Genomic DNA, 25,175 nt, shown 5'->3' on the forward strand with positions numbered 1-25,175 from the left:
CGGAAAAAAAAAAAGTTTACAATTCATTCGAGCCGGGCGTGGTGGCGCACACCTTTAATCCCAGCACTTGGGAGGCAGAGGCAGGCGGATCGCTGTGAGTTCGAGGGCAGCCTGGTCTACAAAGTGAGTCCAGGATGGCCAAGGCTACACAGAGAAACCCTGTCTCAAAAAACCAAAAAAAAAAAAAAAAAAAAAAAAGAAAGAAAGTTCAAGGACAGCAGGGGAGTGGGGAAGAGGGAAAGAAAAGAGAAGAGAGAGAGAAATTGAGGGAGGGCAGGAAGGAAGGAGGACTTGAGGGCTGGGCATGGGGCTTACACTTAGAATTTCAGCACTGTCAAGGCAGAAGTGAGAGGATAAATACAAATTTGAAGGTAGCCTGGTCTATACAGCAGGTTCCAGGCTAGTCAGGGATGCCTGAAGCAAGACCTTGGTAAAACAAAGCATAGCAACGAGTTAATGAAGGAGCACATCAGACAGGGCCTGGGTCTCATGTCCCAGACCACTCTCGTCCTATAATCTAGTCACCCTGAGCTTGGTGTAGTGCTGGTTTGTACCTTCCCTCATCTTAGGGAATGGCCTGACTCAGGTTCCTAGGAATCCTGATCTGGACCCTTTGGGGAGTCCCAAGTGTAGATACCAGAAAAGAGTGAGGAGCCGGGCGTGGTGGCACATGCCTTTAACCCCAGCACTCGGGAGGCAGAGGCAGGTGGATCCCTGTGAGTTGGAGGCCAGCCTGGCCTACAAAGCAAGTTCAGGACAGCCAGGTATACACACAGAGAAACCCTGTCTAGAAATAACAACAACAACAAACAAAAACAAAAAACAAAAGAAAACAATGAGCATGAAGGTAAAGCTTACACAAGTCAGCGGGCTATGAACCCTTGCTCTTTTGCTGGCAGTAACAAACTATGGGGGTATGTGAAGGGATCAGTCTATTTTTTTAAAAATATAAAACAAGAGGTTAGCCGGGCAGTGGTAGAGCATTTGGGAGGCAGAGGCAGAAGGATTGCTGTGAGTTCGAGACCAGCCCGGTCTACAAAGTGAATCTAGGACAGCCAGGGCTACACAGAGAGACCCTGTCTTGAAAAACCAGTTTAAAACAAAAACAAAAACAAAAACAAGAGGTTAAAGTATACACAGCAGGAAACGGAATGATCAAGAAATCCTCCTAGCCTGGGCTGGGTGGTGGGTAGGGCTCGGGGGTATCACACACCTTTAAACCCAGCACTTAGAAGGCAGAGGCAGGTGGATCTCTGAGTTCAAGACCAGCCTGGTCTACATAATGAGTTCCAGGATGGCCAAGCCTACACAGAGAAACCCTGTCTCAAAAAAACAAAACAAAACAAAACAAAAAAACCCCAACCAAACAACAACAAAAACAAAGCAAAAATGTCCTCTCTCAACAGCATAGTCTCACTAGAGGTGTTTGTGTGCTGGGGGTGGTGGTGGAAGTGGGAGGACAGGTTGGGGGAAGGGACTATTGCTCTACTGTTTAGACTGGATATCTGCAAGGCAGGAAGCTACTTTACTTTCTCAGAACTCAGCATAGAGCTTGGAGTTCAATGAACATTGAGAAGATGCATGGATAGACGGATGGATGTGTAAATAGGTCCATTGATAGCTAGGTGGGTGGATGGGTGGGTGGGTGGGTGGGAGGATGGGTAGATGGGTGGGTGGATGGGTGGGTGGGTGGGTGGGTGGATGGGTGGGTGGGTGGATGGGTGGGTGAATGGGTGGGTGGGTGGGTGGGTGGATGGGTGGGTGAATGGGTGGGTGGGTGGGTAGATGGGTGGGTGGATGGGTAGGTGGGTGGGTGGGTGGGTGGATGGGTGGATGGGTAGATGGGTGGGTGGGTGGGTGGATGGGTGGATGGGTAGATGGGTGGGTGGGTGGGTGGTGGATGGGTGGATGGGCAGACAAATGAGTGAGTGTATATATAGCTGTGTGGGTGGAAGAATGTGTGTGTGGATAAATGAACGGATGGGTGGCTAGATCAACAGATAACCAGATTGACAGGTGATTATATAGTGGGTAAACAAATAAAAATATAAACTATTAGCAGATGGATAGGATGACACGGACAGACAGATGGCTAAGCGGACATGTCACCAAACACAAGGGTAAGTGGATATGCTAATTGACAGAAAAGTAACTGAGCAGTTGATTGAACAGAAAGATGAGTAAATGCATGGCTGGTGTGATGGGTTGGAGAGATGAACAGGACCATCAGAAGGAGATAAGGATGGGAAGGCAGAAAGGACGAACATACGAGGAAGGGTTATAAACTAGGAGGACTAAGCCGGGTTGTGGTGGCGCACGCCTTTAATCCCAGCACTTGGGAGGCAGAGGCAGGCGGATTGCTATGAGCTCGAGGCCAGCCTGGTCTACAAATCGAGTCCAGGATAGTCAAGGCTACACAGAGAAACCCTGTCTCCAAAACCAAAACCAACCAACCAAAAAAAAAAAAAAACAAAAAAAAAACAAAAAAAAAACAAACAAACTAGGAAGACTAGATAAATATTAACATTCAATATTAACAAACCAACTCAGTTGGGGAAACTGAGGAATCTAGGCTGGGAATAGTGCCTCAGGGATCTGGCAGCAGCTGTGGTACTTAGCTGAGAGGGGAGAGTATAAAAAGCCAAGGCTCCTCCCAGGTGGAAGGGAAGCCCACTTGAGGAGCCAGGAAAAGAGAAAGAGCGTGCAAGACCCAATGTCCACTGTGGGACTTAATTGGCTTAGGTTGAACCTAGCAGGGATTCTAGGGCCTACAGGAAGAGCCAACCAAGCCTGGCAGCCTTGGGATCAAAGTCCTCCACCTGCCATATTCACCCTAGAACTTAGGGACCCCAAGCTGTCACTATTCTGACCCCCAAAAAAGTGACCCTTGGCCACAATAGGGGTCTGAGAAGAACAGTGGACAAGCTCAGCAAGGCCTAGCAGCTGGGGCAACGGAGGCCTTCCATGGTAGTCCTAGCCTTCCTCCCAGCCCCAGTTTCCTCTGGGCAGGGGGCCTGGCCCCATGGCCTCACAGGGCAGCCCTTTGAGAACCACCTGCCCCAGCCGGCCAGAGACTTCCTGTAGCGCAAGAGATTTATGCAAACGGGCTGGGGCGGTGATGTCACCCCAAGGGGACTATCTCCCAGTGGCAGGCCCTTCGATAAAATCAGGAACTTGTGCTGGCCCTGCAATGTCAAGGGAGGGGGCTCACCCAGGGCTCCTGTAGCTCAGGGGGCAGGCCTGAGCCCTGCGTCTGACCCACGACCGTCCAGCCCCCCGACGGGGCACCTGGTCCTGAGGGGATCCGCATTGATCCTCACCGAGGCAGGGGATCTGACCAACTTGGAGCTCAGCTGGATGTTACAGGCGTGCAAAATGGAAGGGTTCCCCCTCGTCCCCCCTGTGAGTACTGGGGCTTGACTACCAGCCCAGCCTGGGGCCCTGGGATGTGTGACCATCTGCCCACTAACCCACCAGCCCACCCGCTGCCCTCCGGCTCCCTATCAGTGGGAAGTTGGTGTTTCCTCCCTCGGAGCTGCTGGCCTGAGACCCAGCGAGGGGCCATTGGCTTCCTTAGAGCATGCCCTGGCGGGCTGAGGGTTGCCGGCTGGCCCCATGGTGGGGCTGTGATCGGTGGGGCCTGAACAGCTATTTATAGACGGGCTCAGTGGCAGGCCGAGCTCTAGGGTAAGGCCGAGTTGAGATGGTGAGGGCGGCTACTGAGAGGCCATGGATGAGGTTTGGAGACCGGCCTAGGAGCCTCCCCAGGCAACAGGAGAGGTTTCAACCCATGACTTGTGGGCTCCTGTGGGCTCCTGAGACAAAGGCTGTTAGAATTCTGGGTCACCTACGGGTCCCCAACATTCAGTGTGTGGCCCGGCACATAGGAATGGCTGTTGATCCAAGTGTATTGGGCTTTGGGCCTGCATGGACCTGAAAGTCTAGGGCCGTGGCCAAGGCTGGCTTGAGGTCTTGGGGTCAGGCTGGGCAAGAGTAGTGCATACAAGCAGAAACACTGCAGTTAGCTTTGTGGCTAGAACTGAGCTCAGTAAGAAACCGGGTGAGGGATGGGACTGGGACCAGAATGGGATAGAGATTCGGGCTGGAGCAGAAGGTACTGGATTAAGGTGGGACAGGGACACAGGTAGGTGGGTAGATCGCCACTCTTCCTCCTGTTCTCAGTGACAGTCGCAACTTTAGACAGATGGCAGCCCAGAGTCCCTTAGAGAGGACCTTCTTGCTCTTTCCTACCCTTGGGAGTGTTGGTACAGTAAGGAAGGGCTGAGCAGGGCCTGCCCACTTGACTCAGCTTTCCCGAACTAAAGACAGATCTCTTCTCTACTCCATCCGGCCTTCAAGCCCTAGGAGGCAGCCTAGGCCTGACATCATAGCCTAGTGTGCTAGGGAAGGGGGGCAACTTCTGGGCCCCTCACAGTGTAGTAGACAGGCTGGCCAGACCTCACTTGTCCTTCTCTTGCCTGGGACAGAGAAGGTGCTGGGGCAAGCACAGGTAATGGAGGTTGTCCCAGAGAGGGGTCCTTTCTGCCTCAAGCAAAGCCACTGCCTCTGACCCTTGACCCGTCCTTCCCGCAGATGTGGGCTAGGGGCAGACCTTGAGGTCCCACACTGTCTTCTAGGCCCTTCTCTCCAGCCCCAGGAGCCGCTCCAAGTGTCTCTTGAGTGGGTGGGCTCCCAAGGCAGCCCTGGCCCACCAAGCAAGTCCTAAAGGCCACAGTAACTATTGTGCAATCCTTGAGTACACTCTGTGGGGGTGGGGAGAAGCCCAATGCCTGTCGGGAAGGCTTGGATGTGCATATTCCTGTGCCCAGGCAAGTGAGAGAGGAGATGAAGGAGGCAGGGGAAGAAGGGAGGGAAGAAAGACAGAGGAAGGAGAGGAGAACGAGGAGGAGAAAGTAACAGTGGCACAGAGTCTCCCGTCAAGTACACTCGAAGGAGGATGGCAGAAGGGACAGCCGAAGCCCTCTATGCCTTGGTCCCCTCCAAAACCTGCCTGGGTGACTTTTGCACAAATGAATAGTCAACAGGACAGTCTTTATGGCAGCCTACGCTTGCCCTGGGGCCGGGTGGACAAAGGCTAAGAGAGAGGGAGGAGTCGGGTGCAGGCTGCAGCAGGAGAGAGTGTGGAATGCAATTCGCCCTGTGGGAAGCTGTGATGGGATGGGATGGGATGGGAGTGCACACATGTGCGTGTGGGTGTGTGTGTACACGTGCGCGTGTGTGTGTCAGTGTCAGTCTACGTGTGTGCCTGCAGGGGTGAGTGAGCAGCGGTGTGCCTGTGAGTGTGAGTGTTTCTAAGAGCAGATGTATAGACTTGTGTGAGACGTGGGGCTCATGAGAGGTAAGCACACGCCTGTGTGTGAGATGCAGACAGGAAGCCAAGAGTGAGTGTGTGGACATGTGAGAGTAAGTCCGCATGGGTTTGGGTGTAAGTGTGTCACAGGGATTATTTGTACATTTGGTGGAAGGGTGGGAGTGGAAAAGGGCCCCACAGACATGAGCGTAAGAGAAGAGGGGCTGACCCTCTTCTTAGCCGTGGCCCTGCTGGCCTCCCTACCTTAGGGAGGAAGCTCCTTGCCTTAGCACACTGTCCTGAACCTCCCACCACTGCCTTACCTACCATGTGCCCCAAACACTCTGGATTCTAAGGAGAGTCTGGGCTGCTCTCAGGTGCCTTCTCAAGCAGGGTTGTAGGCCTCAAACTTAGCTGAAAACCTCGCCCATCAGAGTCTCTCCAATAGCTCAGGCTCTGACACCTTTTTCTCTCAGCAGCCATCAGATGAGCTGGTTACTTACGAATCAGAACTGTACCAACGCCAAACACATGACTTCTACTCCTTCATCAGCGGCAGTGATGGAGACAGCCATAGCGGTGAGTGTGTGGTCCCCTGCCCCCTCATCCGACAGCCATAGCGGTGAGTGTGTGGTCCCCTGCCCCCTCATCCTAGCCTGCACTGGGCGCTGAGCACACCCTGGGTCTGGACGGTGGAAAAGCCTCCTGAGGCTACTTAGAATTCTGAGACTAAGATGAAGGTAGCTATCTCATGCCTGCATCCCTCAACATCCGCCCACACTTGAGCATCTTCCCTGTGTCACGAACACATTTTGTTTATTGCTCGCTTACCTTGCAGACAAGGTAGGTAAGTCCTTGGGGACTTTTTTAAAAAACAGATTCATTTTCATATAATATATTCTTTTTTCTTAGATTTATTTATTTACTATGTATATAGTACTCTGCCTGCATGTACCCCTGCATACCAGAAGAGGACATTAGATCACATTATAGAAGGTTATGAGCCACCATGTGGTTCCTGGGAATTGAACTCAGGACCTCTGGAGGAGCAGTCAGTGTTCTTAACCTCTGAGCCAGCTCTCCAGCTCCATATAATATATTCTAATTGTGGGTTTCCCTTCTCCAACTCTTTCCAGATTCTCTCCACTATTCAAATCCACATCTTCTCTTTCTCTCTCTCATTAAAAAACAAGTAGGCATTTAAAAATAAGATTTAGGCCGGGCGGTGGTGGCGCATGCCTTTAATCCCAGTGCTTGGGAGGCAGAGGCAGTCAGATCACTGTGAGTTCGAGGCCAGCCTGGTCTACAAAGCAAGTTCAGGACAGCCAAGATAACACAGAGAAACCTTGTCTCAAACAAACAAACAACAACAACAACAAAAACCCAGAATAGGATAAAATAGGTAAACAAACAAGGGAAAAAAAGAGCCAAAGAAACACATATAAGCCCGGTGTACAAAGCTGGGTGTGGTGGCACACACCTTTAATCCTAGCACTCGGGAGGCAGAGGCAGGTAGATCGCTGTGAGTTCGAGGACAGCCTAGTCTACAAAGTGAGTACAGGACAGCCAAGGCTAACACAGAGAGAGCCTGTCTAAACAAATAAACAAACAAACAAACAAAACAAAAAACCGAAAAGCCTGGTGTACAGAGTAAGTTCTAGGACAGCCAGAGCTACACAGAGAAACCCTGACTCAGGAACACACACACACAAACACACACACACACACACACACATACACACACGTCCCATAAAAACTCAAAACAAGCCAGGTGTGGTGGTGCACATGCCTTAATCCCAACATTTGGGAGGCAGAGGCGGGTGGATCTCTGTGAGTTGGAGGCCAGCTTGGTCTACATTGAGTTCTAGGACAGCCAAGGCTACACAGAGAAACCCTGTCTCAAAGGAAAAAACAAAAACAAACAAAAAACAAAAAACAAAACAAAAAACCCAAGAAGACCATAAGGTTTTAAAAAAGTGTGTGAAGTATTATGAGACAAACAAAACAAAACAAAAAAACAACCCTCCAAACCCCCCAGTGAGTTGGCTTCATGTTGGCCATCTACTGCTGGGCACAGGTTCAGCCCTTAAGTGTGGCCTGTGGACCCAGTGAGGCTCTGTTGTGAGCAGTTATCAATTGGAGACAGCTTCTGTCCGCTTCCCCTCTCAGCACTGGGACCCCATCTGCCTTAGGCCTGGCCAGGCTTGGGGACTTTGTACTGAGGATAGGTAGGGAGCTGAGTGACTTGACCAGACATGGATTCTGGTCCAGGTCATCTACCCCATGCCTAGTGCTCTTTTGTGGCCGCTCTTCCTGTCTTTTCTTGTCATCCCCTTTATCCAAACCCCCCTCGGGCAGCCTCCTTCCCTTACTGTGTTGCTAGCAGCCTTTCTCAGTTATCACTGCTGAGATTTGGGGCTCGGTAATTCTGTTAGTAAGAGGTTTAGCGACTTTTTTTTTTTTTTTTTAATCTCTTCTGTTAGATGCCAGAGGGCCACCAATCATGACAACCATCTCTCCAATCCCCCCTCCCCTAGTTTGAACAATGCTGGATCGAGCAGAAGTCTCTGCCCTCCCTTGTTCAACAGACAGCAAGGCCCTCCTCTCTGTTGGAGGTAGGGAAGAGGCCTGGCCTCAGCTATCCACCCAAAACCCAGCCTTGTTCTGGAGCAAGTTGAGGGGAGGAGGAAGAGACTCTTAGTGACAACAGGGCCACAAGACAGGGATCTTGGCACCCACGAAGCACAGTCACGCTGTTCCAGACCGAGCTGGGAGATTATTTCTCCATGATGCCTGCATCTGGAGACTGGAGGTCAGAGAAATGCTGAGTGCTGCCCTGAGGGCGGGCTCACACCTGGCAACCACGCCCAGGGCTATCATGTGTGACGTTATCTGGCCAAGGCTTTTTTATCCGGAAGCCAAACATTGAGAGCGCCTTCACCTGGCACGCAGCATGCCTTCTGAAAGCCGGTGGAGGTGACAGCACCTCAAGGGCACAGGCTTCTTTCAGATGCCCAGTGCTAGAAAAGCTTTCAAATGCCCTCTTTTGCGCGTCCTAAACATACTCAAGGTGTGTAGGAAATACACCTTCCCTGGGTGAAATCCAGATAACAGGCTCTACATTATCCCACGTTCCTCTCGCCCAGACTAAGAACCAGGTCTGAGTGTCGCTGACACCACATCCATCCACCCTTCCAGTGCAGTTGGAGGACGGACCGAGGTCCTTCTGGGCTTGAGGAGGGCTCCCCCTGGCGGCACAGGTATAGCAAGCCCAGCAGGGTTCTGAGCCTCTTTCTCCTTGAGGGCTGCTTTCTCTTTGGCCTAGTCCCAGGTTCAGGTTACTAGGTTTGGGAGGCATTTTCTTCAAGTCTTTGACCACTTTGGTTTTGGCTTTTATGCAATTGCTGAAATATCTAGAAACCAAATGTGGGTCTGGGGCTGGGACTTTGGCTTCACAGGAAGCTGGGTGTCCCTGGCTCAGGGTCCCAAGTAGGTTTTTTTGTGTGTGTGTGTGTCTGGGATAGAGCTGTAGGAACGACCTGGTGGTCATCATGGCAGCCTATTTAAGGCGTGAGCTCAGAATTCTCCTCCAGTGTCTCTGAATGTCCCTGTCCACTCTCCACATCTGCTGTCATTGTCCATCCAACTACTGGCGCTGTCCCTGATACCTACCGCACAATTCTATTAGAAATCTCAAAAAAAAAAAAAAAAAGTTCTGCCCTTCACATCCTCCCAGTGGTTCCTGCCTGTCCTCTGTGTCCACACTTTAAGAAAGGGATGCTCAGTGGAAAGGCTTTGGGGTAGACCTGGCTTCAGTCTGGGTTCCATCGACTCCCCAGCTGTGTAGCCTTGGGGCAAGCAACAGCCTCTCTGAGTGCCCTTCCTCATCTATAGAACCTCTCAGAATGGTAACTGGTCAAGGAGGTGACATGTGTCCTCTATGAGGTTGTGTGTACCTTGCTGGGAACAGGACCGGGTGAGTGCTCAGTACCTGCTGTTAGCATCACGATACCTAGTAAGCAGTTAGGGCAGTGTTTTCAACCTTCCTAATGCTACCCTTTAATGTCATCTCTCAGGCTGTGGTGACCCCCAGCCATAAAATTATCTTGTTGTTACTTCATAACTGTAATATTATTACTGTTAGGAACCATAATGTAAACATATGATATGCAGGATATTTGATATGTGACCCCCCCCAAAGGGGTCACAAACCACAGGTTGAGAACCACTGAGTAGGGGTATGGAGAGAAGCAGAGAGGGTACTGTGAAAGGTCAGCTAGGTCATTGCTTACTGACCTGGGCGACAGCCATCCATCCATGCATCCATCCACCCATCTATCCGTCCATCCTTCCACATGTTTCCCCTTCTCCCTACCCACCCACCCATCTACTCTCTCTCTCTCATCTACCCACTATACTCACACTCCTTTCTTCCAACTACTCACCATTCAGTCTACACCGCTCCTCCTCTACTCAATCAGTGTGTGGGAGCCCAGTGCACAGGCTGTTCAAGGAAGCCTTTGATGGCTGAGCTAAAATCTGAGTGAAGAGAAAGGAGCCCGCATGTGAGGTGGGTGGAGAAAGAGAGAGCAGCAAGCTCACACAAGAGCAGGGAGCCCTCAGCAGAGGATGCAGGGCTACAGATCACCAGAAGACAGCATGAAACCAAACTGGCCATTGAGGGGCAGATCTATGAAGGGCTCAAAGGCCATGGCGGAGTGTCCTGTGTCTTCACACTTGCCAGGCCAGCCCTCTGTCACTGAGTTACATGAATCCTACTGCAGAGTTTTAAACAGGGAAATTACATGGTCAGAATAGCCTTATGTGTGGGGAAAAATTAAATACACTTACTATTTTTTATATCCCCCCTCTCTGTGTTTGTGTGTGTGTGTGTTTGTGTGTGTGTATGCGGTCAGAGAGCAATTTGTGGGAGCCATCTTTCCAGCCTTAAATACATTTTTTTCTTTGTCTGTTTTTTGGTTTTTCAAGACAGGGGTTTTCTGGGTGGCCTTGGCTGACCTGGAACTCACAGCAATCCACCTGCTTCTGCCTCCCTGAGTGCTGGCATTAAAGGTGTGCACCACCTGGCTGTCTTAAATACATTTTTAAATACTTAATTTCAAACTTTTTTGTTTGTTTGTTTTTCAAGACAGGGTATCTTTGTGTAGCCATGGCTGTCCTGGAACTCTATCTGTAGACCAGGCTGGCCTCTAACTCACAGTAATCCACCTGCCTCTGCCTCCCTGAGTGATGGGATTAAAGGTGTGCGCCACCACTGCCCTGGCTTAATGTTAAACTATTAAAGTGACAAATACTCAGGCTCTGGAGAGATGGTTCAGCAGATAAGAGTGTTGGGTGCTCCTGCAGAGGACAGACCCAAGTTTGGTTCCAAACACCTATATGGTAGCTCACAACCGTCTGCAACTCACGAATACCGCATATACACATGGTGCATTGGCACACATGCAGACAAAACACTCATACACATAAAATAAAAATAAATACATCTTAAAACAATAAGTTCTCAGTGCTGTAGTGAAATAAATGCAGCATATCAAGCGAAGCCTTCTCCCCTCCCATCTTCCCGCTGCTGAAGGCACGTGCCAAAACTTCGAGGCACATCTATCACGCTGTGTGTGTGACGTGCCCGTATGCCTACTCAGCTTGCTCTTCCTTCAGAGCCCTGGACTTACAAATGGCTTCCCTTATGCTACCTGTTGACGTGGATACTAGGATTTGAACAAGAGTGCTCATGGTTGGATGCCCAGTACTTTTCCACTGAGCCAGCCCGCCAGCGCCATTGCTTTTTACTGAGAGCCCTCTAGGTGTTGAGCGGAGACGAGTCAGCTCAGTCTTCCCGGTTTGAGGCAGGAACCTGTGGCTGTAGGCTGTGGCGGGGAGTGTTTGATGACAGCCATTCGCAGCACACATGCTCCGGTTCTGCGGGCTTCCCACTGTTACACAGTGACTCATCTGAACAGATGTGCCCATCGCCGTGACCATGTGACTATGACACTCCCTGAGCCACGGAGAGTCCTCTGATGACCTGCTCTACCCTTTCGCAGTGTTTCTCAGGAGTACTGTTGTGAGGTGATAAGAGCCCAGACTGCTATGTGGGGTGTCTTGTCTGTGCTTAACTTTCTCATAATGACACCCACTCTGCAGGATTATTATAAGGACAGAGTGAACCACTATGTGCAAAAATCCCAGGAGAGGGCTTCTAGCAGATGTTGTGTCAGGAGCTGCAGGGGTGAGGTAGGTTGTCCTTTTTCTTTTTTGCTTTGTTTTGTTTTGTTTTTTGAGACAGGGTTTCTCTGTGTAGCCTTGGCTGTTCTGGACTCACTTTGTAGACCAGGCTGGCCTCGAACTCACAGTGATCCGCCTGCCTCTGCCTCCTGAGTGCTAGGATTAATACAGTTTTTTCTTATGACATCTGGCACCATTCCATATGTTCTCCTTTTTATTATCTAGATTTTTTTTTTTTTGGCTCTTTGGAAGTTCTTTTTCTTTTTCCTTCCTCTCCTCACCTGTCTTAATCTCCATTTCCTTCCCCCATTGGTCTGTCTGGACTTGCTTTGTAGACCAGGCTGGCCTCGAACTCACAGCGATCCGCCTGCCTCCCAAGTGCTGGGATTAAAGGCGTGCGCCACCACTCCTGGCTAGACCAATTTTAAATGGTCCTACTGACTGCTGGTGGACAACAGACTTAAGAGAAACAAGGATGGGATCTGGATGAAGGGCACCTAGAAAAACAGGTATCGCTCTAGTGTTTTCCTGACCCAAGACACAGTGGGGACTCAGACAAGAGTAGTGGCAATAGAGAGGAAAAAAAAAGAAAGAAATAGAGGTTAAGGCTGTGGAGATGGCTCAGTAGATAAGACTGCTTATTATGTGAGTGAAAGAACCTGTGTTGCACTCCCCAGAACCTACATAAAAAGCCAAGCATAGCAACCAATGGTTGTTATTCTAGCAGTAGAGGCAGACCCTAAGAGTTTCCTGGCAGCCAGGTTGGTCAAAAATGGGTGAGTGTCAACTTTATTCTTTCTCCTCCTCCTCCTCCTTCTGAGATATAGAGCCTCACTATGTAGCCTTGGCTGGCCTTGAACTAACTATGCAGACCAGGCTGGCCTTGCATTCACAGAGATCTGCCTGCCTCCTTTCAAGTGTTAAAAGTGTACACTACCAGCCAAGTGGTGGGACTTTAATCCCAGCACTCAGGAGGCAAGTGGATCTTTGTGAGTTCGAGGCCAGCCTGGTCTACAAGAGAGAGTTAGAGGACAGCCAAAACTACATAGAGAAACCCTGCCTCAAAAAAACCAAACCAAACCAACAAAAAACCCATCTCCCCAAAACAAACAAAAACTCAACCCAAACCAAACCAAACCAAACCAAAAGTGTGCACTACCATGTCCAGAGAAAGACTCTGCTTTAAAGGGAAAAAAAAAAAAAAAGGATGGATGAGTGATAGAGAAAGACACTTGAAGTCTTCTTCTGGCTTCTGCATGTTCTCACACTCATCTGCACACACACACAAACACACACACACACACCTAAAACAAACAAAAGAGTTAAACATATTTAGGATAGATTGGGAAAGGTGTCACAAATATATACATTGTATAAAATATACCATCCTAATCTTTTAAAATTATTTTTATCTATTCTTCATCTATCAATAGTGTATCTCTCTCTCTGCCTATCTATCCATCCATGCATCCATCCATATCTATCTGTCCATCCATCAATGCATCCATCCATATCTATGTATCTATCTATGTATCTATGTATCTAGCTCTCTGTCCATCTGTCCATCTGTGTGTGGGCATGCATATGCTACAGCACAGGCATGGAGATAAGTCAGTTCTCTCCTTCCGTCATGTGGGTCCTGAAGATAGATCAAGCTCAGGTTGCCAGGCTTGATGGCAAGTGCCATTGTCAGGCCACCATCTAAACCATTTAGGGATATAACGGGGGGCGGGGGGTGTAGTAAAATACATTCACAAAGGCTGAGCATGTGGGCATGGTGGTTTGTACCTATAATTCCAGCACTTGGGAGATCAAAGATAGAGGATCAGGGCTAGCCTGGGATACTGGGCCCTGTCTCAAACCAAACCAAACCAAACCACGTTCACATTGTTATGGCTTGAGAACTCATCTTGCCAACCTAAAACCCCGTGCCTCTTATACAACTGCCCACGCTCCAAGCTGCCAGCCTCATGCAACATATATTCTCCTTCCTTCCTTCCTCCCTCCCTCCCTTCCTTCCTTCTGTCCATCTTTCTTTTTTTTCTTTTTTTTTTTTTTTTCCCTGTTCTGGTTTTGTTTGCTTGCTTTTTAAGATTTATTTATTTATTTATTATTCATACAGGCAGATTTATTCTGACTGCAGGCCAGGAGCGGGCACCAGAGCTCATTATAGTTGGCTGTGAGCCACCATGTGGTTGCTGGGAACTGAACTCAGGTCCTTTGAAAGAATGGCCAGTGCTCTTAACCTCTGAGCCATCTCTCCGGCCCCCTGGTTTTTGTTTTGTTTTGTTTTTGAGACAGGGTTTCTTTATGCAGCCCTGGCTGTCCTAGAACTTGCTCTGTGGTCCAGACTGACCTTGAACTCAGAGACCCATCTGCCATCGCCTCCCAAGTGCTGAGATCAAAGGTGTGCACCAACACTGCCTGGCTCTACTTTCTATCTCTATGAATTTTATTACTCTAAGTGCCTCTGATAAGCGGAGCCATACTGAAAATTTCCTTTTATAGCCAACTCATTTCATATAGCAGAATGTCCTCAAGATTCACCCATGTCGCCGGCCGTGGTGGCGCACACCTGTAATCCCAGCACTCGGGAGGCAGAGGCAGGTGGATCACTGTGAGTTCGAGGCCAGCCTGGTCTACAAAGGAAGTCCAGGACAGCCAAGGCTACATAGAGAAACCCTGTCTTGGAGAAAACAAAAAAAGATTCACCCGTGTCGTAGCACATGTCGGAACTGCTCTCCCTTTAAAGGTTGAATAACATTCCACTGTATGAATAGAGTACATTTTGGAAGACAGCTATGTTCATGACCCAGACCCAGGCTTGCTTAATTACTCACCTGTTGATGTGTACTTCTGTTGTTTCTACTTTTTTGCTGTGGTGAATAACGTTGCTGTGACCATGACCATGGGTTTACATGGTCTTGTTATAATCATTTGGATGTGCACTCACAAATGCACTTGCTGAACTTGCTGGGTCCTGGGTAGTTCTTTTAGACTGTGTGTGTTCTTTCAAGGATATTTATTTATTTATGAAACAAGGTCTCACTTGGCTGGCTTAGAACTCACTGTGTAGACCTGGTTGGGCTCAAACTCATAGAAATCCACCTGCCTCTGCTTCCTAAGTGCTGGGATCAACGTTGCACACAGACTTTTAATATGACTTTTACTTGTGTGTAGTAGCTGTGTGTGCACACGGAAGCATATGTACATAAATGCGAGTGCCCATGGAGGTCAGAGGCATGGAATCCCCAGGAGCTGGAGTTACTGAGTGTTACGAGCTGCCTGGTGTGGGTGTGGGCCCCTGGAAGAACAGCAAGCACCCCTAACTCCTGAGCCATCCCAGCCCTCTTTTCCTTGGAGGAGCTGCAGTGCTGTCTCTCACAATGGCAGCAGCAGCTTAACAATCCCAACAACAATGCACAAGTATTCGTGTTTTCCACACTTGTCGTTTCCTGTTGCTACCGTTGGTTTTTAGCAAACAGTTTTCTGGAGTTCATTCCCGCACCCTCTAAGCACTCACTTTTTTTTGCGACTGTCCTTTCTTCCACCTCCTGTCCTTCCGTCCATCTCACACTCACCTCCCCACCTAATAAATATGCCAAGTGTCTTTTCTGTGCCGGTCACAGGGCTAGATGCAGGTGCTGCCAGATTCAACGCTGCATCAGAGGAATAATTAAAGCTCCAATAACCAGGATACATATGGAGAGGGACAAGTGCCATGAGGCCTTCTGCTCTCCAGGCCTCAGCAACACTTCTGCAGGCTTTTCAGAAGAGGCAGTGGCAGTAATTTCCTAAGAAGTTTTTTTTTTGGGGGGGGGCAGAGGGGGGAGTTTTATTTTGTGCCGTTTTGTTTTGTTCCTTCCCCCGCCCCCCTTCTCCCCAGACAGGGTTTCTCTGTGTAGCCTTGGCTGTCCTGAAACTCACTATATAGACCAGGCTGGCCTCGAACTCACAGCGATCCACCTGCCTCTGCCTCCCGAGTGCTGGGATTAAAGGTGTGTGCCACCACCGCCCGGCTGCCCCTTCCTTCTTGATTCCTCATCTTCTCTGGGGTTTGTTGTTTTGTTTGTTGTTGTTGAGACATGGTTTCATATAGCTCAGCCTAGCCTTGAACTCCCTATATAAATGGCTTTGATGTTCTCTTCTGTAAAGATTTGTTTTTTTTTTTATTGTTTTCAATTACGTTATATGTAGGTGTATGTGTCTGTGTGCATGTGTGTGCGTGTGTGCATATGTGTGCAGGTGTCCTCAGAGGACAGAGGTATCAGATCCCCTGGAGCTTGACTTAGAGGTTGTTCTGAGATGCCTGAGATGCTGGGAACCGAATCAGGAAGGGAGTGAGGGCTCTTAACCTATGACCCATTGCTAGTTCCTGATCTTCTGTTTGGGAATATTTTGGCTCTTCTGAGGATAGTCCTGGCCTTCAGGCTGGCACTTCTGTCCTGAGGAGATAAGGTCAGCGGTCAGCTCAGTGACTTTTTTTTTTTTAAAGATTTATTTATTTATGTTTTATATGCATTGGTGTTTTACCTGCATGTATGTCTACATGAGGATGTCTGATCCCCTGGAACTGGAACTACAGGTGTCCGTGTGGGTGCTGGGAACTGAACTCGGGTCCTTTGGAAGAACAGCCAGTGAGTGCTCTTAACCGCTGAGCCATCTCTCCAGCCCCACCTGAGTGACTCTTAAGGCTTGATGTTACAATCTGAATAGCATATCACTTTGTTTTTTGTCCTAGTGACACCTAAGCAAGACTAGGAATGAGTGGGTAGGAAAAGTAAAAGATCAAGGCACATGCATTGCCAGGTGTGGTGGTATCCACAGGTGTGGTGGCGTCCACACGTGACCCTGGCATGTGAGGCCAATCTGGACTCTCTTTAGGCTGCGTGGCTGAGTGAGTTACAACTGACTGGTAGGTAGACAGAGGCTGGGTGGTGGGTGGCCAAAGAGGTGGATAATTGTTGGATGGATGGGTGTGTACAGACAGGAACAGGAGCATCAGCAGAGGCTGTCAGGGCAGGGTTATCACAGGTCTTCTTTCCTTCTTTCTTTCTCCTAGACTCACTTTGTGGACCAGGCTGGCCTTGAACTCACAGATCTCCGCCTGTGAGATAGCCTTGGTCCCCAGAGCTGCCACAGTGTAGTAAGAGTTAAAGTATAGTAAAAGCCCTGGGAATTAAGGTGGGTTTGGATCATGAAACTACACTACCGGTGGCCACTGTCGACAAAGGACTTGACTTTTTTTTTTTAATTTTGAGATAGGGTCTCTGTATGTAGTACTGGCTGTCCTGGAACTTGCTATATAAACCAAGCTGGCATCGAACTCACAGAGATCCATCTGCCTCTGCCTCCTCAGTGCTGTCCAAAGGAAGGGTCCAGTCTAGCATCTGTCTCCTCAGAGTTAGGGTCGGGGTTAAAGAGGATAAAGTGGGTTATGTTCTTAGCATGATCTGGCACAGTGTAAGGCAGCATCAGTAGCCTTATCAAGCGTTAAGCCCTCATACCCACACGCGGTTGAAAGCCGTCATGGAGCTATCACCAGATGTCTTAGTTTGGATTTTATTGTTGTCTAGAGACACTATGGCCAGGGCAACTCTTTTTTTTTTTTTGGTTTTTTAAGACAGGGTTTCTCTGTGTAGCTTGACTATCCTGGACTTGCTTTGTAGACCAGGCTGGCCTCGAACTCACAGCGATTCGCCTGCCTCTGCCTCTCAAGTGCCAGGGCAACTCTTATAAAGGAAAACATTTAATTGGGGCTGGCTTACAGTTTCAGAGGTTTAGTCCACTGTCATCATGGTGGGCAACATGACAGCTATAGGCAGACATGGTGCTGGAGAAGGAGCTGAGAGGTCTACATCGTGATCCACAAGCAGCAACAGGAGACTGTGAGGCACACTGGGTTTAGCTTGAGTATGTATGACTTCAAAGCCTACTTCCACAGTGACACACTTCCTCTAACAAGACCACACCTACTCTAAGAAGGTCACACCTCCCTATAGGTCCACTCCCTATGGCCAAGTATTCAAACACATGACTCAATGGGGGCCATTCCTGTCAACCTACCACACCAGCTATGCAAATGACATGACAAGAGTTATATTAATGGGGTGTGGGTGACCTCTAGGCAGAAGGCAATAAAGGGACAAAACCAAGTTAAACACTGCATTCGTGAAGAGTTCCAAGCCAGGTGTGATGGCACATGGCTGTAATCCTGGCACTTGGGATGTAGACACAGGAAGATCAGGACATTAATACCGTCCTCTGTTATACGACAAGTCTGAGGCCAGCCTGTGCTCCATGAGACTGTCTCAGAAAGGGAGGGAGGTGGGGCGTAGTGGCACACGCCTTTAATCCTGGCACTCGGGAGGCAGAGGCAGGCAGATTGCTGTGAGTTTGAGGCCAGCCTGGTCTACAAAGTGAGTTCAGGATAGCCAAGGCTATACAGAGAAACCCTGTCTTGAAAAACCAAAAACCAAACCAAACCAAAAACAAAAAAGAAAGAAAGAGGAAAAAAAGAAAGAAAGAAAGGGAGGGGGGAGGAAGGAAGAGAAAGAAAAGAAAAGGAGAGAGAGAGTTGTTTAGAGCTAAGCACGATGGTTCAAATCTGTAATAAAGCAAGAGGCTCACCATGAATTAAAGGCTAGCCTAGACTACATGGCAGATTCTAGGCCAACCTGAGCTATAGAGTGAAACACAAGAAATGAGGATCAGGAGGCCAGAGAGGCTGACCTTTGTTCTGTGAGTGATTTCTTGAAAATTCTTTCTGGGAGGTCCGTATTTGGACTGAGTTTGCTTACCAGACTGTTGGTTACATCATTGCCTGGGCCCTCGAATCAAGGGGAAAGGTGAGGTTTTGAAACCAGTGTAGTTCAGGCAGTCTTGATACCGCCTTCAGGAGGCTGAGAGTGGGAAGCAGAGTCCACATCCTCCCTCCCCTCCTCCTCTCCTCCCCCCTCCCCCTCTCCTCATCCCCTCCTCCCTCCCCTCTTCCCCTCCCCCCTCCCTCTGGCAGTGCTTTCACACTCCAGCTGTTGACAACAACTTTGGGAAATGCTGCCTTAGCCTTCAGGTAGCTCAGTGAGCTAGTAGAGGTGGGGTGGGCCAGGGAAGAGTTAGGTCAAGTGCCTCTCAGCCCACACCCAGAGAGCCCCTGTCCCTGGAGCTGTGCACTGCGGGGTGGTCAGGAGAAGGTGAAAGGCAATGGCTAGGAAGGTGCTGGAAGGGGTCTACTGAAAAGGAAGTGGGGTCTGCAATCCCTGAGCCCGGCTCTGTCCTTTCAGAATTAGTGACCTTTGGTTTTGGTTCTGGGGCTCCAACCCAGGACTCTGTGCATGGGAGGCAAATGCTCTACCACTGAACTATAGCCCCAGCCTTTCTGGTTTTGTTTTGAGATAAGATTTTGCTTTCTAGCCCAAGATGGTCTCAAATTTAAAAAAAAATTTTTTTTTTTTTTTTTTATTATTTATGTCTGTGTCTGTGTGTCTCTCTCTCTGTGTTTCTCTGTCTCTGTCTGTGGTGTGTGTGTGTGTGTGTGTGTGTGTGTGTGTGTGTTTATGCTTTAGGTCTCTGGAAGGGGGCATTGTTGAATCTTCTAGAGTTAAGGAGGTTGTGAGTTGCCTTGTGGGTTCAGGGAACTCAACTCTGGTTCTCTATAAGAACAGCAAGTGCTCTTAACGCTGAGCCATCTCTCCAGACTCAGGCCTCAAACCTCTGTTTTTGAGTCAGCCAGGGTCTCAATATACCTACATGGCCTGGAACTTACCATGCAGACCAGGGTGGTCTTGAACTCACAGACACCCATCTGCCTCTGCCTCAAGAGTGCTGCTGGGACTAAAGACATGCGCCACAATGCCTTTGGTCCTCTTTCCTCTACTTTCTGGTAATTGAAATAACAGATGTACAAAAAAAAAAAAAAAACAAAAAAACAAAACAAAACAAAAAAAAAACACAGATGTACTAAAGCAGGCTCTTAAGAGTAGATATGAGCCAGGCGTGGTGGTGCAAACCTTTAGTCCCAGCACTCAGGAGGCAGAGGCAGGTAGGTTTCTGTGAGTTCGAGGCCAGCCTGGTCTACAAAGAGAGTCTAAGACAGCCAAGGATACGCAGAGAAACCCTGTCGCGAAAAACCAAAAAACCAACCAACCAAACAAACAAACCAAAAAACAAAACAAAGAGTAGATATGAGTTTGATAAGAATAAAGGTCTTCCCTTATGCCATGTGCTTTCTAAGCTCTCCTCAGGCATCGAGTAGCTCATTTATCCCTCACGGTGTACGAATAAGATGGTATAAATTATTATACCAACTCAGACGAGGAAACTGAGGCCCAGGCCCATGCAGCAGTAAATGTTGCAGCCAGGGTTTTCTTTTTCTTTTTCTTTTTTTTTTTTTTCCCCAAGACAGAGTTTCTCTGTGTAGCTTTGGCTGTCCTGGACTCACTTTGTAGACCAGGCTGGCCTCAAATTTACAGCGATCCACCTGCCTCTGCCTTCCGAGTGCTGGGATTAAAGGCGTGCACCACCACTGCCTGGCAAATTTATTTCTTTACGTACATGCATGTGTGAACTCGGCTGGTCAGGCTTGGTGGTGAGAGCTTTTACCATCTGAGCCACCTTGCTAGCCCTATACCATTCTTTCTTTTGGACCCCAAACTGTGCCCAAGAACTCCCTCAGACAGGCAGCAACTTTTGTTCCTGGAAAAGGTGCCCGGAGAAACCACATCACAGATCTTCCCAGGGCTATGTGGCTGTTTCGCAGGGTTGTGTTAACCCTGCCACAGACACCAGACACCCACCGGGGCTTTCTGGGGAAATCTGTTCCTTCAGCCTCCCAGGAATCCTCCCTGGGCGTGGCTGGCTGTGGCTTTACAGCAGCAGCAGCACCATAGGTTCCAAAAACTGGTGTGTGAGAAATGTCAGCCCCGTGATTTTGGAATCATACCCCGGTCATGTGACAAGAACCCAGGCTTGTGACTTTACTAGTCAGGAGCTTGTGGAAGGCCACGAGGCGAGGAAAAGAACCGGCTTTTCTGAGGCCTGTTCTGGGTCTAGGAGGCCGATAATAATTTCACCTACAGAATAGGTGGGTCCACTGAGGCCAGAGAGGCCTCCTCAAGATCACACAATGAATAAATAACAAAGCCACACCTGGGCTCAGAAGCCTGTGTCTCTGGGCCCAGTCAGGAAAGCAGGACAATGTGGTTCCTGAGAATACCACCAGGCATGACTGGAGCTCCTGGATCTGGCTCCTCCACTGTTTAGGGCTTTAATCTTGGCATGTTGGGAACTCTTTTCTGTAAAGCAGCAGTGTAGTAGATGAACACTGTAGGAGATGAGCAAGGTGAGCTTTTTGCCCCGTCCGAACGATCAGTTGTGTGGTTATTATCATGTCCTTTACCTGGCCCGGCACCCCGGCTGACAGCCTCCTCCGCGGCTGTCTCCACAGATCATTACTGGGACTTCCCCACACACCACGTACACAGCGAGTTTGAGAACTTCCCCGAGAACCACTTCACGGAGCTTCAGAGCGTGCAGCCCCCACAGCTGCAGCAGCTCTACCGTCACATGGAGCTGGAGCAGATGCACGTCCTGGACACGCCCATGGCACCGCCCCACGCCGGTCTCAGCCACCAGGTGGGTAGTGCGTGCTGCCGGCAGGCCTGTGGTGAGGCGTGGGAGCTTCGCAGGAAGATGACATAGGCTCTTACTCAATGTGGCTTCCTGATCCACAGAGCCAATGGCAGCTGGTACCCTCCCCACCAAGGCTGAGCTGACCTCTTGACTGACCTTATCAACCCACACCTTTGTCTGACAAAGGATGGACAGAGCCCATCCTCTCCCACGCCATTTTTGTTTGTGCCCCCCAGGGTCCCTCTGACTAAGTCCCCATTTACTGTCTCTTCTTGTACCCGGAATGTGAGCCACCAAATGCTAGCCTCTACTGACCCCTTGGCTCCCTTCTCTGCTCCAGGGACCCTAACCCCAAAACTGACCTCTACCATCCCTCACTGACCTCCACTGCCTTTTCACTGGCTCATCATCCCCTCATTAAGCCCCATTTACTTTTTTGTTGTTGTTGTTTTGTTTTTAGTTTTTTGTTTTTCGAGACAGGGTTTCTCTGTGTACCCTTGGCTGTCATGGACTTGTTTTGTAGACCAGGCTGGCCTCGAACTCAGGGCGATCCACCTGCCTTTGCCTCCCGAGTGCTGGGATTAAAGGCATGCGCCACCACTCACTTTCTTATAACCAACTCACTGCTCCCAGGACTTCCTCTCCATTCCTAGACCACTGCAGGCCAGATGGCCCCTTTGGCTTGCATGAGAATAAAGCGTTCCTTCATCTGGCCTACACCAGAGGCCACAGTGGGAAGGGTGGTAGACTCAGTAACTAGCAACCCGCTGCACACGACCTGCACTCCTGAGCTTTGGTTACCGCTGGCCTCTAGTTTTCCTTTCTCAGTCTTCCTGGCCCTGCTGACCACTCCCCAGGACCCTTTCTCTTTGCTCTGCCCAGACCCCTGCTACAACCCTGGGCTATCCCTTACTGATGTCAAGCTTCTCCTTCCCTTTACAGGTTTCCTACATGCCCCGGATGTGCTTCCCTTATCCATCCTTGTCCCCAGCCCACCAGCAGAGCTCCGATGAGGAGGAGGGTGAGAGGCAGAGCCCCCCATTGGAGGTGTCTGATGGAGAGGCTGATGGCTTAGAGCCTGGGCCAGGTCTTCTGCATGGGGAGACAGGTAAGGTTCAGGCCCTCATCCAGTTGATTCTAGCTGTATTTATGTCCCGTGATATTCCCAGCCAAGACCAACTGGTCCAGCAACCATGTCTCATAGGGGTGTGTGTGTGTGTGTGTGTGTGTGTGTGTGTGTGTGTGTGTGTGTGTGTACATGTTTGTGGATGCTTCTTTACCCTGTGTAGGTCTCTAAGTCTGTTCATGTTGTGAGTGACCAGGTATCTCTTCCAAGTGTGTGAGGGTCTGTGTGTGTACACCAGTACTGCGTGAGTGTGAGAATGGGAGACTGTATGTGATATGTGAAGGCCTGAGTGTGTACAGGCCTGTGAATGTGGTGCTTGTGGGCATGTGAGGGCCTGTGAGTGTGTGAGGTCATTGTGTGAGAGTGCCTGTGGAGTGTGTGAAGGTCTATGAGTGCGTGAGAGCCTGTGGGTGCATGTAAGCTCCTGTGAGGGTGTAAGGCCTGTAAGTGTGTGAGGGCTTGTGAGTGTGTTAGGTTTTAGAAGTGTATGAGTACCTATATGTGAGGGATTACGAGAGACTGAGAGGGCCTGTGGGTGGGCATGTAGATAGGTCATAGCAGATATGGATAAATATATAGGTTCATGTGATGTATAAAAACGAGGGCATGTGTACACAGAGGGGTGTGTGTGAGTGGGAGAGGGCACGTGTGTGCTTGTACCTACCGTGGCCAGGAGGAACTACTGGGAGGGTCCCTGGAGAGTCCTTGGGTCCTATCCACATCCCACCTGGGTGCCTCTCTCCTGCAGGCAGCAAGAAGAAGATTCGCCTGTACCAGTTCCTGCTGGACCTCCTGCGCAGCGGCGATATGAAGGACAGCATCTGGTGGGTGGACAAGGACAAGGGCACCTTCCAGTTCTCGTCCAAGCACAAGGAGGCGCTGGCGCACCGCTGGGGCATCCAGAAGGGCAATCGCAAGAAGATGACCTACCAGAAGATGGCGCGCGCGCTGCGCAACTACGGCAAGACTGGCGAGGTGAAGAAAGTCAAGAAGAAGCTCACCTACCAGTTCAGCGGCGAGGTGCTCGGCCGCGGGGGCCTGGGCGAGCGGCGCCTCCCGCCGCACTGATCGCCCACAGAGCCCGCCAGGCTCCCGGCCCCCGCCGGCCATAGCATTAACTCCTCGCCGGGCCCGGACACAGGGAGGACATTCCCAGGGTCGAGGCAGGACTGGGGGCCCGGCCTCGCCCTCCCATGCCCGGCCTGGCCCGCCCCGCCCCGCTTCGCCTCCCATCAGGACTCTAGCCCTGCCCAAGGGCCGCCTGAGCCTCGGATCCCACCCGAGGGTCAGCCTGGCTTAGTGGCCACGGTGCTTCCTTGGGAGTCTGGCGTCGGCACATCTTTGTATATTGAACGCTCCTTTTAAGGCTTTTCCTCTCCCCACCTCCCTCACCCATTAGCCTCCCAAAGACAAGTAAAGTTATTCTCAGCTATCTTCCCAGCTCAAGAGTCTCATTCAAGAGTTTGTGTGTGCCTGGTCCAGGGTGCACCCGTGTGCACAGATGTCTCTCCTGTCATTTGTCCAGTGGACAGGATCCAAAGCTGGACCCTAGGGACATGGGGACCATGGACTTTGTTTCTAGTGAAACAAGTCCTGGGTTGTTATCAGACGCAGGGATCGCATTGACAGGCCCTCTGCACCAGGGAGGCTTAAACTCGTGATCTTCTGAGTTGGACAAGATCCAGTAGTGACGGCAGTGGTGGTGCCCATATTGCACAGGGGTTCTAATCACTTAGTATCTGCCAAGTTTGAGGTGAGGGGCCTAATATTTCCCGCATTTTAAGAATGGAAAACTGGAGCTGGGCGTGGTGGTGCACGCCTTTAATCCCAGCACTCGGGAAGCAGAGGCAGGTGGATCGCTGTGAGTTCGAGGCCAGCCTGGTCTACAAAGTGAGTCCAGGATAGCCAAGGCTACACAGAGAAACCCTGTCTCAAAAAACAAAAAACAAAAACAAAACAAAACTAAATGGATGGAAAACTGAAGGATGACATAATAGAGGAAAGACCTCTGCATATCTCCTGGACATGTGGGTCCCTCGTAGCCCACGCTGATGCTCCCTGCAGCGCCTGAAGAGAAGGCTGTGGGATATAAGTGAAGGATAGCTCAGTGGTAGAGCAGTAGTTTATATATACGTAATATGTATAATGGAATATAATATATCTATATTATATATCACACTGGGCAGTGGTGGCACATGCCTTTAATCCCAGCACTCAGGAAGCAGAAGCAGGTGGATTGCGAGTCCAGGACAACCTAGACTACAGAGAAACCCTGTCTCAAAAACAATGGAAACAAATATATATCTTATTACATTTGGGGGGGGTTAGTTGGTTTTGGTTTTTGTTTTTTTGAGACAGGGTTTCTCTGTGTGTAGCCCTGGCTGTCCTGGACTCACTTTATAGACCAGGCTGGCCTTGAACTCATGGAGATCCACCTGCTTCTGCCTCCCGAGTGCTGGGATTAAAGGCGTGCGCCACCACGCCTGGGTGGGGGTAGTTGTTTTTGAGACAGAGTTTCTTTGTGTAGCCTTGGCTGTCCTGGAACTCATTTTGTGGACCAGGCTGGCTTGAAATTCACAGAGATTCATCTATCTCTGCCTCACAAGTGCTGGGATTAAAGGCGTGCACCACTGTGCCCTGCTGCAACAAATACGTTTGACCATTGAGCCATCTCTCCAGCCCCACACCAGTTCTCTGGAAAACTCAGAGTGGTTGGTATACATGCCTGGAATACCAACATGTAGGAGGTTGAGGCAGGAGAATTATCATAAATTTGAGACCATCTGGAATACTACTAATAGCTTCACCACACAGACAGACAGACACACACACACAAGACTTAGGAGCAGGTCATGTGGCTTT

General features: G+C 49.8%; 1 protein-coding gene across 2 annotated transcripts; it reads left to right on the forward strand.

Moving 5' to 3' along the window:
- The first annotated feature begins 3,115 nt into the window (after positions 1 to 3,115).
- On the forward strand, positions 3,116 to 23,745 carry Spi1 (Spi-1 proto-oncogene). Of its 2 annotated transcripts, none has more exons than XM_051144096.1 (5): positions 3,116 to 3,402; positions 5,788 to 5,890; positions 21,003 to 21,190; positions 22,130 to 22,295; positions 23,062 to 23,745. In XM_051144096.1, the coding sequence occupies exons 1-5, from the start codon at positions 3,358 to 3,360 to the stop codon at positions 23,379 to 23,381; spliced, it is 822 nt and encodes a 273-aa protein (XP_051000053.1). In that variant the 5' UTR covers positions 3,116 to 3,357; the 3' UTR covers positions 23,382 to 23,745. The 2 variants fall into 2 exon arrangements, with proteins under 2 accessions (XP_051000053.1, XP_051000054.1); XM_051144097.1 differs by having other exon boundaries at positions 3,119 to 3,402; positions 5,791 to 5,890.
- The last annotated feature ends 1,430 nt before the right edge of the window (positions 23,746 to 25,175 follow it).

The sequence above is a fragment of the Acomys russatus genome, chromosome 4 (assembly GCF_903995435.1).
Source record: "Acomys russatus chromosome 4, mAcoRus1.1, whole genome shotgun sequence".
Taxonomy (NCBI): Eukaryota; Metazoa; Chordata; class Mammalia; order Rodentia; family Muridae; genus Acomys; species Acomys russatus.

Bases quoted from the DNA above. Each gene is read 5' to 3' on its own strand.
- Spi1 (XM_051144096.1), top strand. From the start codon at position 3,358: ATGTTACAGGCGTGCAAAATGGAAGGGTTCCCCCTCGTCCCCCCT. The intron at 3,403-5,787 runs GTGAGTACTGGG...TTTTTCTCTCAG, and splicing joins GGTTCCCCCTCGTCCCCCCT to CAGCCATCAGATGAGCTGGT. The intron at 21,191-22,129 runs GTGGGTAGTGCG...TTCCCTTTACAG, and splicing joins ACGCCGGTCTCAGCCACCAG to GTTTCCTACATGCCCCGGAT.